Raw genomic sequence first — 14,092 nt, forward strand, 5'->3', positions numbered from 1 at the left:
TCTCCGGGCGCGTCCCGCCCTGCGCCCCTGGCCCCGTGTCCGCAGCGCGGCCCCCCGCACGGGGCGTGTCAGGAGCAGCCCCCCAGCGACAGGCCGGGGCCCCCCACCTCTGAGCGCCCTGCGGGGGGGTCACTCCTGGGTTTGCCAGCTCGGCGGGCGGCGGGGGGGGGGGGGCCGGCGGGGCGCAGCGCTGGAGCGGGGAGCGGGGGAGTCTCTCCAGCTCGGGGCGCGGGGCCGGGGCTCCTGCAGTCGGAGGGGGACGTGGGGTCCCCCGGCGCCCAGCACTGGGGCGCGCATCCGGATCCCCAGGCGGCCCGGTGGGGCGGGGGGACTGGCCGGGCGCCGCCCCTGGACATGTGCCGGCCCGAGCACCTGCCTCCTTCGCTGGTGCCTGGAGACCGCCCTGTCCATGGCCCGACCCCCTGCCCCCGGCCCCGCTCGGACCCCCCGCGCCGCTCCCCCCTTCCCTCCGGCCTCTTGTCTCACCAACGCCGGGGGAGCTCGGACCCTGCCCCACCCCGCGCCCCGCCTCCTCCTGCTCCAGGGCTCTGCCGGAGCGGCCAGCTGCGCTACCGCTCCGGCCCCTCGGCACCTCCGGAGCCGCTGGCCGCAGAGTCCCTGGCGCCGGCTGCAGGCGAGCCCCGGCCTGGCGGCTCCTCTGTCTCTTCCTGCAGGGGAGGGGAGCCCAGCCCGGCCCCCCTTCACACAGCGCATTATGTGGGGGAGACGAGAAGGGGGATGGGGGGAGAACGGGCGCAGGGTGGCTTAGGTGGAGGAGACAAGGGGGGGCTGGGTCCGGTCACTGAGGGGTCGGGTGTGGCTGGGGGGAGGGGAGAGGGCGCGGGGGGGCGGGGGGAGAACAGACTCCGCTGGCCAGTACAATCAAGAGGGTTTATTGCTTCTCAGAGTCACAGCACAGCAGGGACGCGAGGTGGCTACAGCAGCCAGGGCCAGGCAGCCCCAGCCCCTCGGGTGGGGGGTCCATCGCCCTGGGCCCTCGCCCTCCGCTTAGGTTGCTCCCTTCATGTTTCCCCCCAAACCGCCCTTCCCTGGTTCCCCCCCCTGCCCTCGAGCGGTGGGGCCGGTGGGGTCTTGGCCTAGGTGAGCTGAGGCAGCCCCCGGCTGGGCCGTGCTACAGACACCGGCCAGTAGGGGTCGCCCCAGCGCACACAGCCCCCAGCGGATGCCCCAGGGTGGCCCTGCCCGGTGCCCACAGTCACCCCCGCACTGTCGCTGTTGCAGGCAGGATGCCCGGATAGAACAGTCGCACGGTGACGGGCTCGTGGGGGACCCGCCGTGGGGCAGGGCTGAGTGACCGGGGGGGGCTGCTCTTCGGCGCTAAGCAGGCTGCAGCGAGGGGGAGTCCAGAGCCCGGCGGGAGACTCAGTCGGGACCCTCCGCGGGCGCCGGGCCGACGGCTCCGTCACACGTCAGGAGCTAGGCAGGGAGAGGCAGGGTCAGGCTGCAGCGCCGGCCACACTTACGGCTCACGGGTGCTGGGGGGGGGCCTCTGACCGGGGCCCACATGGAGAAGAACGGACCCAGCAAGCCGGTCACCCGCCCCCGCGCTGCCAGTGCCAGCTCTGTGATGCCCCCTCCTCCCCGCCTGAGCCAGACACACCCCCCCCACCATCCCAGAGCCACCCTGCCTGGGACCCGCCTTTGTGGGCTCCCCAGCCGGCAGGTCAGAGGGGCAGGGCCTGGGGGACTCTGGAAAGGGACCCCGGGACCCTGAACCTCCCCCTCCATCTCCCCTCACGTCTCCTGGATCTTGGGGTTGTACCCTGCTTGTTACCTGGAGGGCGAAGGACAAGGGGGGGTTAGAGTCTCTGGCCCTGCCCCCCCCGTCTGTCCGTCATGCCAGCATCCCCCTGCCCCAGGGCGGGTGTGAGGCTGCCCCAGGCGAGTGGCTGCATTTAGCCCTGAGGTGTGGGGCGATGCAGGGAGCTGGCAGAAGTCGGGGGGTTACATGTGGGGCTGGTACCAGCTTGCTGGGCTAAGACCCTGCACCGCTCCCTGCCTGGGCACACAGGGGAGGGGCTTTCAGAAGCACCTTGGGGGCTCAGGAGCCCAAACCCCAGTAAATCAGTGGGGCTGAGACTCCTGCCCCCCTGCCCCCCTTGGTGTAGGACACGTCCCACCAGCCCCCGGCACAAGTCCAGGAGCCAGGCTAGGCACAAGCCAGACACCCCCAGAGCCAGATGCAGCCGAGGGGCGGGGGGGGGGCAGATGGCTGGGCCCCAGGGGGCACAGCGAGCGGCACAGGGACGGGGCAGGACTCAGCTCTCACCTGCGGCTTGTCCGTGCCGGCGTCTCTACTTCCCTGCGGGGGGAGACAAGGCAGAGCCGTGAGCGCGGCGGCTCCCGGGGCAGGACCTGGCTCCAGGGGACGGCTCAGGTCCCTGGAAGCTGCGCGGCCGCTCGGCTGTTTAGTGAGCCCTGCCCAGAGGCTCAGAGGCCCACACGGGCAGGGAGCTCAGCTGGCCGGCAGGGGGAGGGAGGGGTGGGGGGCTGAGCAGGTCCAGACCAAGAGGTCTGAGAACAGGGAGGGAGGGGAGAAGGGAACATGTTGGGGGCAGGGGCTGCAGGGGAGCTTGGGGTGTCCTGCCCCGCAGTACAAGCTCTGAGCCCCCCACAACCACCCCATGGGCACCGCACTCTCGGTGGGGTCGCACAGTCACTGCACCACACCCACCCCACCCACCCAGAGCCCCCCCGCATAGCGGTGCCCCACTCAGACCCCCCCGAAGGCCCCGCACTCACCTCCGCTCTGGCTGAGCTTACACCCGGTGTTTGGGTCACCGACCGCTTTGCGCTTGTCCTGGAAGAGTTTGCAGATCCCTGAGTGGAGAATGCAGGGGGGGGGGTCAGGCACGTTGGCAAGAAGAGGGGGTCAGCGAGGGGCGGGGCCCTCACTGGAGGAGGGAGGTCACCTGGGGTACGTCTACACTAGCTCGTTAGTTCAAGCTAGTTGGGCAAATGAGGGCGACCGGAACTGCAAATGAGTTGCCCTGCGCCAAAGGGCCGTGTCACTGGTCCAGCTGCACCCCCCCCTCCCGGGGCCCCGCCCTCACCTGTGCTCTCCAGAGCATCCAGGAAGAGCTCCAAGTCTTCAGAGGTCCAGCCGACCCCCCCGGCTCCGCGCTGCTCCAGCAAGCGCTGGGCCTCGGCCTTGCGATCCACTGAAGGGAGACGGGGGGGGGGGGGGGGGTCAGAGCTGTCAGTGCTGGGACCCTGTGTCCCTTCCCCCCGCCCCCCCGGGTGCTGCCTCCCACCCACCGGCATCGCCTCTGCACCACCCAGCCCATGGGCCTGGTCCCAGGACAGGACCCTCCTGCCTGCAGGGAACCCGGCCCAGCCTGGAATCCCGAGACCAGCTGCTCCGCACACACGGACCCGCCCCCTGCTCCCACCGGGCCCCGCCCCCCAGCACCCATTGAACGCTCATTGGGGGACCTGCCCCCTCCCCCCCAGCCTCTGGCTCCCCACTCTCTCCCCCCAGCGCTGCCCCATCACAGCCACTAATGGCCAAGCAATTAACACCCAGAAAGGGCCCCTGAGGCAGAGGGACACTGGGGCATCTCCCCCGGCCAGGTGGGCCTGGAGCCAGGCGGGGGGCCCAGGGGACACGTCCCAGGCAGGAGGGGCAGAACCAGGCTGGGCTGCGGAGGGGGAGTCATGGTGTCCGGGCCCTGCTCTCACCCCCGCTCTGGCCGACCCGCTCCCACAGCTCCTCCAGGGTGAGCTCGCGGCTCAGGGACTTCAGGATGGAGGCGGCAGCCTTCAGGGTGGCCTCGTCCGGCAGCGTGAAGATGAACTGGACGTCGGGGTCCGGCCCCCCGCGCTGCTCCGCCCCCCCCGCCCCGTCGGCAGAGCCCCGGTACAGAAAGGCCAGATTGAACGTCACTGGAGAGAGACGGGGGGGGTCAGAGTCACCGGCTCCGGGACCCCACGCCCCTTCTCCCCGCCTCTCGCGTCCCCCCCCCCCGTGCTGCTCCCCACTCTCTGGCGTAGCCCCCATGAGGTGCCAGCACCAGACGCTCACAGCTGGCAGGGCCATGAACACTGCCCCCCCCCAGCCAGAGGAAGGACGCAGGAGTCCCTCTCCCAGCCCCCCTGCTCTAACCACTGGGCCCCACTCTCCTCCCAGAGCCAGGGAGACCCCAGGGTCCCGCTCCCACCCGGCACAGCCCTGCCCTCACCCCAGTGTTTTGCTCCCCAAACCCCAGGGCTGTGGGTGCCATTTCTGGGAGCTATTTGGGCTGGTCCCCCCTGGGGAGGAGCCGGCCCCACCAGCGAGGGGAGGGGGCCAGGCACGGGTGGGTTCAGCAGGGCAGGGGGGGTACGATGGGCCCACACACCAGAGCTGGCCCAGGGCACCGCTGGGGGGCGAGTCCGGCAGCGCAGGGGGGAAGACGCCCCCGCCCCACGGCCTCCACCCGGCTAGAACTGGGAGGGACCGAGCGGCACCGAGCCCAGGGCCTGGGAGTGGGGGGGGGCCTTACAGCCCTGTTGGAGGAGTCTTTGTGGGTGCAGCACTGAGCCCAGAACCTGGGACTGGGCGGGGGCAGGAGTGGGGGCCTTACAGCCCTGGGGGTGGGGGGCTGCCAAGGGCCCCGTGAGGCAGAGGGACACTGGGGCGTCACCCCCCAGCTAGGTGGGGCTGGATCCAGGTGGGGGGGCCCAGGGGACACGTCCGAGGCTGGAGGAGAAGGACCGGCTGTGACGTAGTGTTGGTACCTTGCTGGGTGCTATGCCGGGCGGGGGGCTGTGGGTGACCCAGCTGACCGGTTACCTCCCAGCGGGAGAGACAAAGGGAGGAGGGTGAGGTCAGCACCGGGCTGGGGGGCAGGGCTGGAGGGGACTTTTTAGTTTCTGGCTGGTGTCATAGGGGAAGCAGCCTAAGCAAGGGGCTGGGATTTAGGGGCCCAGGCTCCCCCATCTCAAGGGGGCTGAGGCATCCTAGGCCTGCCCTGTGACCGGATTCCATCTGTGCTGTGCTGTATCCTGGAGAAGCAATAAACTCCCCCTGTTCTACCGGCTGGGGGAGTCTGTTCGGCCACTACGGGGGTGCAGGAGGCGGGGGATCCCGACGCGCCATCACACCAGGCAGAGCTGGGGCCTGGTGAGCACAGACCCCCCCTGGGGCCCGCTCCCTCTGCTCTGGCAGAGCTGCTCACAGGTCTCCCTCACGGTGCTCTCCGGGTTCTGGACCTCTCGATCCGCAGGGAGCCGGTACAGAGACCCCGGCTTGAGCGTCACTGGAGAGAGACGGGGGGGTCAGAGTCACTGGGGGGACCCCACGTTCCTTCCCCCCGCAGCCCACATGCCCCCCCGCGCTGCCCCCCACTCAGCAGTGCAGCCCCCCTGCAGCGCCAGGACCATGTGGCTGCCAGCACCAGACACTCGCCAGATCCCCCCCATCTCCAGCCCCTGCTCCCCACCTCGCTCCCCCCAGCGCTGCACTGGCCAGGCACAGGGGTGGCAGCCTGGCAGGGCCATGGACACCCAAGCAATTAACGCCCTGCCCAGCCTGCACCCCTCCCCCGACTGTGTATTTAATGGGGGTCAGGGGTCCCATGATCCTTTCCGGGCCCTGCCACCCACATGCTGGACACCTGTCCCCCCCCTCGTGTGGGCTCTGCCCCCCTCACCTGCAGCCAGGGAACCACCCCAGGAGTCCTGGCTCCCAGCCCCCCTGTTCTAACCACTGGGCCCCACTCCCCTCCCAGAGCCAGGGAGAGACCCCAGGGTCCCGCTCCCACCCGGCACAGCCCTGCCCTCACCCCAGTGTTTTGCTCCCCAGACCCCAGGGCTGTGGGCCCCATTTCTGGGAGCTATTTGGGCTGGTTCCCCCTGGGAGGGGCCAGGCATGGGTGGGTTCGGCTGGGTGGAGGGCCCCTCACCCCAGCACGAGGGGCCCACACACCAGAGCTGGCCCAGGGCATGAACGGGGGGCGAGTTCGGCAGCGCGAGGGGGAAGACGCCCCTGCCCCACGGTCCCCACCCAGCTAGAACTGGAAGGGACCGAGCAGCACCGAGCCGAGGGCCGGGTGGGGGCCTTATAGCCCCAGGGGAGGAGAAGGTGTGGAAGGGGGGGGGCTGCCAAGAAGGGCCCTGCGATGCAGAGGCAACGCTGAGCGTTCCCCAGGCCAGGTGGTCCTGGATCCAGGTGGGGGCCCAGGAGATACGTCCCAGGCCGGAGGAGGAGGACCAGGCAGGGCTGCGGCTGGGCATCCCGGGGAGCACAGACCCCCCCCCCCCGGCCCGGCCCTCACCCGACTCTCGGCTGGCGCACTCGGACTGCAGGACCCAGGTCTCCTCCGCGCTGCTCCAAGAGGCCAGTTGCTCCGGGGCGGCCGCCAGCTCCAGGTGGGACGAGCCCAGGTACACTGCGGAGAGACGGGGAGTCAGCGCCGCCGGGGACCCCCCTGCATCCCCCCCCGCTACTCACAGGTGGGACGAGCCCAGGTACACTGCGGAGAGACGGGGAGTCAGCGCCGCCGGGGACCCCCCCGCTACCCCCCCGCTACTCACAGGTGGGACGAGCCCAGGTACACTGCGGAGAGACGGGGAGTCAGCGCCGCCGGGGACCCCCCCGCTACCCCCCCGCTACTCACAGGTGGGACGAGCCCAGGTACACTGCGGAGAGACGGGGAGTCAGCGCCGCCGGGGACCCCCCCCGCTACCCCCCCCCGCTACTCACAGGTGGGACGAGCCCAGGTACACTGCGGAGAGACGGGGAGTCAGCGCCGCCGGGGACCCCCCCGCTACCCCCCCCCCCCGCTACTCACAGGTGGGACGAGCCCAGGTACACTGCGGAGAGACGGGGAGTCAGCGCCGCCGGGGACCCCCCCCGCTACCCCCCCCCGCTACTCACAGGTGGGACGAGCCCAGGTACACTGCGGAGAGACGGGGAGTCAGCGCCGCCGGGGACCCCCCCTGCCTCCCCCCCCAGCGCCTCGCCTCCCCCCCGCTACTCACAGGTGGGGTTCGGTGCCAGCAGGGATATGATCCTGTTCCCACTGTTGTTGCTGCCGATGATGCTGCCGGTGATGATGCCGCCGGTGTTACTGACGCCTGCAGGGAAGGGAGAAGCGCTTGGAACCTCACGGGATCCCCCCCCCGCCAGCTCCCCGCCCGCTCTAACCACTGGCCCCCACTCCCCTCCCAGAGCCAGGGGAGACCCCAGGAGTCCTGGCTCCCAGCCTGCCCCACTCCCCCCACTCAGAACCCCCTTATTCCCCCTCCTCCTGCCACCCCCCAACTCCTCCTACTTTGCCCCATCTCTGCACAGATGCTCTCGTCCCAGCTGCACCCTAAGACGAGCGGCTCCACCGTTTATAGCGGCCCTGCCCGACCCACGGGGCGGGCGCTGGGTGGGGCGATCGCCCTCGCCGGCCGGGGCAGCCCCACAACGACTTCCTCAGGGCAGTGCCCCCTGCCCGCCCGGGAGAGCTCCCCCGCCCCACGGACCTGCCGCCCCCTCCGCTGAGCATGGAGCCAGGCACACGGGGGGGGGGAGGGGGGCTGAGGAAGGGGGGGGCAGGTAGCCTGGGAGAAAGGAGGAAACGTACCAGAGAGGCACAAGCGGCCCCAGTTCCTCCTGAGTCTGCACAATGCACCAATGGGTGTGTGTGTGTGTGTGTGTGTGTGTGTGTGTGCAATGCAGCAATGGGTGTGTGTGTGTGTGTGTGTGTGTGTGTGTGTGTGTGTGTGCACAGTGCAGCAATGGGTGTGTGTGTGTGTGTGTGTGCACAGTGCAGCAATGGGGGTGTGTGTGTGTGTGTGTGTGTGCACAGTGCAGCAATGGGTGTGTGTGTGTGTGTGTGTGTGCACAGTGCAGCAATGGGTGTGTGTGTGATCCTGTGACTCACACCTGCTCTCTCTTCCCCAGTGGGGCAACCACTGGGGCTGGGTGGAAAGTCTTAGAAAGACTTTGTCCATGAAACCGGCATGTGCTAAGCAGGGACTCAGGGAACAGGTGTGGGGGGAGCGAGCCGGCCTCCCCCCTCCCCTAATAACCAGCCCTGACTGCTCATCAGCTCCGCGCAGGACTTCATGGTACTGCCCCCCACTGGCGAGGCAGATTGGAATGATTATCTCAATTTTACTTATGGGGAAACTGAGGCAGGGTACGATTGAATGACTTGCCCTAGGTCCTATTAGGTTCCCTTCTTTGTCTTCCTTTTGAGGGGCCATGGAAGGACAGTGTAATGGTCACCCCAGCCCATCATGTTTTCCCAGTTCTGCAGGCCTCCTTCTGGGGTCCCCCTGCTGCTCCCCAACTCCTCAGAACTATTCGCCCTTCTTCCGCGTAGGGGACCCTGGGGCTGGCAGAGCGACAGTGCTGTGCTCGGAGGTCCCGAGGCGAGGTACCCGCTCTCCTCTGTCCAGCAGCAGGTGGCCACAGGCATTGCAGGACCGTGGTGATGAAAGGCTCTCCTTTGTCTGGGGGCCACTCAAGCAGGTAGCACCAGCCGAGGCGTTGGAGGTTCCACCTCTAGCCCTACAGCACTTCCCGTGACGCGCTGTCCTGCGCAGTCTGCCCTTGCGAGGAGGCAAGGCTAGTGCCTCTGTGTCCATGGCGTGCCTGACGCTGGCGAGGTGGAGGCCGAGGAGAGCAGACCGGTTGCTTATGACGGTGGAGGCAAAGATGCTCTCCACTGCAGAGTCCAGAGTGGGGACGTCAGAATCAGGAGGGCTGAGCAGCACCCGGTGAGGAAGGTGGAAGTAGGGAAAAGTGTAGCTAGTCCGTCAGCATTTCTTGTTTTCCTTGTTTGGGGACTTGGAGCTAATGGCTGAGCTGGTGAACTGTTCCCTTTTCCTCTTTTGTAACCAAGCCTTCGGCCCAGGGACTCTCCCTGAGTATCTAGATCAATGGGGGATCCTTCCCTCTAGCCACTGTGCTACGCTTACAACCGTGGCTTGGTTCTGATAATACAGGGTTGTTCCTTTTTTCTAATTAACCACGATTGGTTGATTTTTGTGTCTGTCTGTGTGTGGCTGCCTGCCTGAGGCCGCTTGCTTTTCTCTCTCTTCCAGCAGGTCTGGAGCCTTGTTGTGTTCAGCCCTTCGACCAGGAACCTTTGTGCCCTTTCCTGGGGACCCAGCGACTTCGCCGGACGCCTCTTGGCATCGAAACCTTGGATCCCGGAGACTTCATGCCCCTTTTGCTTCCTTGACTGGCCTGTGGGCGAGGGGTGCATGGAGACGGGGGGACCGGCCAGCACCTCCGGGCGCTCGCAAGGGGTGGGGAGGGCTGGAAGCCGGATCCGGGCACACTGAGAACAAGGGGGCCGGGAAGTGGGCTCACTGGGAGCAGACTGGACACGTGGGGCCTTGGGGGTCGGCAGCAAGGGCCTGCATGTGGGGCCCCTCTTTGGAGGGGAAAGGGGCAGCGCTGAGACACCCCCAGACGCAGGCGCCCCAGTGTCTCTCTGCCGGTGCACACAGTGACTCCCACAGACGGTGCCGGCTGACGGGTGCAGAGCGGCAGGAGAGGGGAGGCGCGATCGATCCAAGACAGCTTGCGGGGGGGAGGGGGAAACAGGTTTTCATCCCCACACCTGCCTCACCTGGCCAGTGCAGCGGGGGGAGCGACTGTGGGTAACATAGACGGGGGGGAGCACAACGCGCTGTGTCACCTGCACACGAGAAGTGTCCCTGCTCTGTGTGTGCACCCCAAGAAAAGTGGCGTTTGCCCCCCCCCCCCCGAGAAGGCCCCGGCAGGACTGTCCAGCACGGCCCAGTGACCGGCCGGGGGCTGCGTTTGGCACAAGGCGAATCTGAGTTCGGCAGAGTCAGACTCAGACACGGCTCCCCCAAGCCAAGGGGGGGGCACGTCACAAGCGGCCGGGGGGGAGGCCAGGCTGGTAGCTCTGGGGCTGCAGGCAGGGTCAGGGAGCTCTGGGCACCCTCCTTGCAGGCCCCACCCCAGGGCCGTCCGGCACCTTGTGCACCCAGAGCAGCTCACGTTTTGCAGGCAAGGTTTTATCTCGGGAAAGAGCCGTTATTTCTTCAAACACAATTGCATTAGAGGGTCATCCGCTTCGCCCGCGGTTTGTTATCTCTGTTCATCTTGCTGCAGAAGGAGAGGCCGAATGTTTACACAAAATAGACCCACTCACTGAACTGCTGGTTTCCACCATGGCACAAAAAATAAACACTTGAGTCCCCCATTAATGTCTGGGGTCAATTTCTTTAATGGACTTTCAAATGTGTCATGCAGACAGAAATTGGGATCCAGTTTTAGGCTTCTCTGAACCACACGTGTCTGTGCGCAGCCTTTTGTCTTGCTAATTTCATTTTTTAAGACACTCTGACTTAGTCCTAGGACTGAGAGACCGTCTCATGCATACACCCGAACGGCCAAGGTTTCCAAAAGTCCTGGGGTTTCGTATGGTCAACGAGAGACGACCACAACAGCCTGATGTCAGGAGCGGGGATACAGAGCGTCTCAAACTGTGGGGGCCAGAGAGCTGAGGCCTCTCAAATCTCTAGACATTTTTAAAAAAACAGCCAACCTGCTTCAAAAAGGAGGGAAGCACGATTAGATCCATCTTATTAATGGGGCAACGGAGGCCTGGTCTACACTTACAAATTGGATCCAGCTAGCGACGTGCAAAAAGGTTTGTGCCCATGCGGTTAGGTCAACCGAGGTTCCTCGCTAGATGTGGCTACATCAATGAAAGAATCCTGCGCTCCACTTCTGAAGTGCCAGATTATCTACAGTGACCAGAAAACCCCTTTCAGCTACGCCGGCAGTGTCTACACCAAGACTGCTCCAGTGGCACAACTCCAGAGCTAGGTCCCTCCAGACTGAAAGGGAAGATAATGGAGCAAGTAATTAAGGAATCGTCTGGAAACACTTGGAAGGTGGCAAGGTGATAGGGAACAGCCAGCATGGATTTGTAAAGAACAAATCATGTCAAATGAATCTGATAGCTTCCTTTGATAGGATCAGGAGTCTTGTGGCTAAGGGGGAAGCGGTGGATGTGGTATACCTAGACTGTAGTAAGGCGTTTGATACGGTCTCGCATGATATTCTTATCAATAAACTAGGCAAATACAACTTAGATGGGGCTACTATAAGGTGGGTGCAGAACTGGCTGGATAACCGTTCTCAGAGAGTAGTTATTAATGGTTCACAATCCTGCTGGAAAGGCATAACAAGTGGGATTCCGCAGGGGTCTGTTTTGGGACTGGCTCTGTTCAGTATCTTCCTCAATGATTTAGATATCGGCATAGAAAGTTCGCTTAATAAGTTTGCAGATGATACAAGCTGGGAGGGGTTGCGACTGCTCTGGAGGACGGGTCAGAATTCAAAATGATCTGGACAAATTAGAGAAATGGTCTGAGGGAAACAGGATGAAGTTTAATAAAGACAAATGCAAAGTGCTCCACTTAGGAAGGAACAATCTGTTTCACACTCAGAGAATGGGAAGCGACTCTCTAGGAAGGAGTCCGGCAGAAAGGGATCTAGGGGTCATAGTGGACCACACGCTGAATATGAGTCAGCAGTGTGATGCTGTTGCACAAAAAGCAAACGTGATTCTGGGCTGCATGAGCAGGTGTGTTGTGAGCAAGACACGAGAAGTCGTTCTTCCGCTCTACTCTGCGCTGGTTAGGCCTCAGTTGGAGGATTGTGTCCAGTTCTGGGCACCACATTTCAAGAAAGATGTGGAGAAATTGGAGAGGGTCCAGAGAAGAGCAAGGAGAATGATGAAAGGTCTAGAGAACATGAGCTAGGAGGGGAGGTTGAAGGAATTGGGTTTGTTTAGTTTGTAAAAGAGAAGATTGAGGGGGACAGGAGAGCAGTTTTCAGGTGTATAAAAGGGTGGCATAAGGAGGAGGGAGAAAACTTGTTCGTCTTGGCCTCTATGGATAGAACAAGAAGCAATGGGCTTAAACTGCAGCAAGGGAGGTTTAGGTTGGACATTAGGAAAAAGTTCCTAACAGTCAGGGTGGTCAAACACTGCGGCTGCATCTAGATTGGCATGATTTTCTGGAAATGCTTTTAACGGAAAAGTTTTCCGTTAAAAGCATTTTCGGAACAGAGCATGGACGCTTTTCTGCAAAATCACTTTTTGTGGAAAAGCGTCCGTGGCCAATCTAGACGCACTTTTCCGCAAAAAAGCCCCGATGGCCATTTTTGCGATCGGGGCTTTTTTGCGGAAAACAAATCTGAGCTGTCTACACTGGCCCTTTTGTGCAACATAGTATTTCTGCAAGAAGCACTGATTTCTTACAGTAGGAAGCTAGTGCTTTTGCGGAAATTCAAGCGGCCAGTGTAGACAGCTGGCAAGTTTTTCCAGAAAAGCGGCTGATTTTCCAGAAAAACTGGCCAGTCTAGACACAGCCTGGAATAAGTTGCCCAGGGAGGTTGTGGAATCTCCATCTCTGGAGATATTCAAGAGCAGGTTGGATAAATGTCTCTCAGGGATGGTCTAGACAGTATTTGGTCCTGCCATGGGGACAGGGGACTGGACTCGGTGACTCTCGAGGTCCCTTCCAGTCCTAGTGTTCTGTAATTCTATGAAATCTGTAGATTAGAAAGCAGTGGCTTTATTTACTCACTGCTGATTGTACGTCCTGTTGTGACCGCTGGGCAGTGTTTCAGAACAGCTTGGGGACTGCAACATTTTGTGCAATAATCTTCTCTTTTCTAAACTAAACAAGCCCAATTCCTCCAGCCTCCCCTCCTAGCTCCTGTTCTCCAGACCTTTCATCCCACTGCCTCAAATCAATCGCTGACCAACTTTCCTTACCCACACGGAGCCCCCCTCCCCCCCGCCGCCCAGAGGGATCCGGGCACCCCCGGCCTGAGCGTGTCCCCGGCGCCTTCACCTTGTCCTGCTGCCTGTGAGCTCTGCTGTTCTGCAGTAACCCCGCGGGCGTGCCTCAGTTTCCCCGGGCACTGCACCAACAGTGAGATGGGGAATGTGGCCGGGGGAAGGGGCAGCCCCACACTGGGCTGGGGGGGGAGGTGGGCTGGGGTCAGCAGGGAGACACCTAGACCAGAGTGTGGCTGGTTCTTGTCCCCTCCCCCCGCTGTGTCCTGCAGTAATTCCCCTCCCCCTTCCCGCCCAGCCTCCCCCCTCCGGCCCCCCAGGGTCTGTTGCCCTCTGGCTCCTCCTCCTCCCCTGCTCCACCGTCCTGGGGCTGAGCCCGTGGGGGGGGGCAGGGGCTGGGGCGGGAGGCCAACTCCCCCGACCGTGAGCGGTGCCGCCCGGCAGCAGGGTGGGGCTGAGGAGGATCCGCAGGCGGGTCCCCACCCACCGGGGGTGCTGAGAACGGACGCGCTCGCTGCAGCAGTGAGCGTATCATCGGGGGCAGGGCGGCCCCTCGGCCTGACTGTGCCCCTCCCTGTGCCCGGCCAGCGGGGCCGGGGCTCCGAGCAGGCAGCAAAGTCGGAGTCAGGAGCCCCGAACTCCAGCCCCCCCCCCGCGGGTCCTGCCGCCACCTGGTGGCCAAAGAGCCTCACTGCACCTGCCCAGGGCCGGCTCTAGGTCCCCCCCCCCCGCAAAAACTTTTTTGCCCCCCCCCTTGGCCCGCTGCTGCAGGACAGGCACCCACCAGGGCCCACACACCCCGCCCCCCCCACCGACCCCGTTTTCCACCTTCTCTCCCCCCCCAGACACACCCGAGCCCTCAGTGACCGGCCCCGGCCCCGGCCTCCCTTCGCTCCCCCACCCTGCGCCCCTCTCCCCTCCCAGCCACCCCCGCCCCGCCGGCCCCCGTCTCCTGTCCCTCCCCCCGCCGAACCCTCGTGGCCCCTCCCCGCCAGAGACGTGGGCGCGCCCCGGGGAGGGTGAAGGCGGCCCGGGCCCCCCGACTCCCCTTGCCCCGCAGGGGTGCGCCCCGCCCCGGGGTGAAGGGGGGGCGGGCTCGGCGGGCTCCCCGCCCCGGCACGAGGACTCTGCGGCCAGCGGCTCCGGGGATGCTGGGGGGGCGGGGCGCGGGGGGGTCCCCCGAGCTCCCCCGACGCTGGTGACACAAGAGGCGGGGGAAGGGGGGAGCGGCGCGGGGGGTCCGAGCGGGGCGGGCGGCTCGGCCCCTGGCGCAGCGGGACGCGGTGGACGAAAGCTAC

At 64.6% G+C, this 14,092-nt stretch overlaps 1 protein-coding gene across 2 annotated transcripts; it reads right to left on the reverse strand.

The window, feature by feature from the left end:
- Positions 1-873: 873 nt before the first annotated feature.
- On the reverse strand, positions 874-7,324 carry LOC142823536 (uncharacterized). Of its 2 annotated transcripts, none has more exons than XM_075914680.1 (9): positions 7,278-7,324; positions 6,985-7,080; positions 6,279-6,392; positions 5,181-5,261; positions 3,703-3,906; positions 3,075-3,179; positions 2,764-2,841; positions 2,291-2,323; positions 874-1,437 (listed from the first exon to the last, which is right to left on the reverse strand). In XM_075914680.1, exons 1-8 carry the CDS (start codon positions 7,285-7,287, stop codon positions 2,316-2,318), a joined length of 696 nt encoding a protein of 231 aa, XP_075770795.1. In that variant the 5' UTR covers positions 7,288-7,324; the 3' UTR covers positions 874-1,437; positions 2,291-2,315. The 2 variants fall into 2 exon arrangements, with proteins under 2 accessions (XP_075770795.1, XP_075770794.1); XM_075914679.1 differs by having other exon boundaries at positions 3,075-3,182; positions 7,278-7,323.
- Positions 7,325-14,092: the final 6,768 nt, after the last annotated feature.

Source organism: Pelodiscus sinensis, unplaced genomic scaffold (assembly GCF_049634645.1).
Source record: "Pelodiscus sinensis isolate JC-2024 unplaced genomic scaffold, ASM4963464v1 ctg142, whole genome shotgun sequence".
NCBI lineage: Eukaryota > Metazoa > Chordata > Testudines > Trionychidae > Pelodiscus > Pelodiscus sinensis.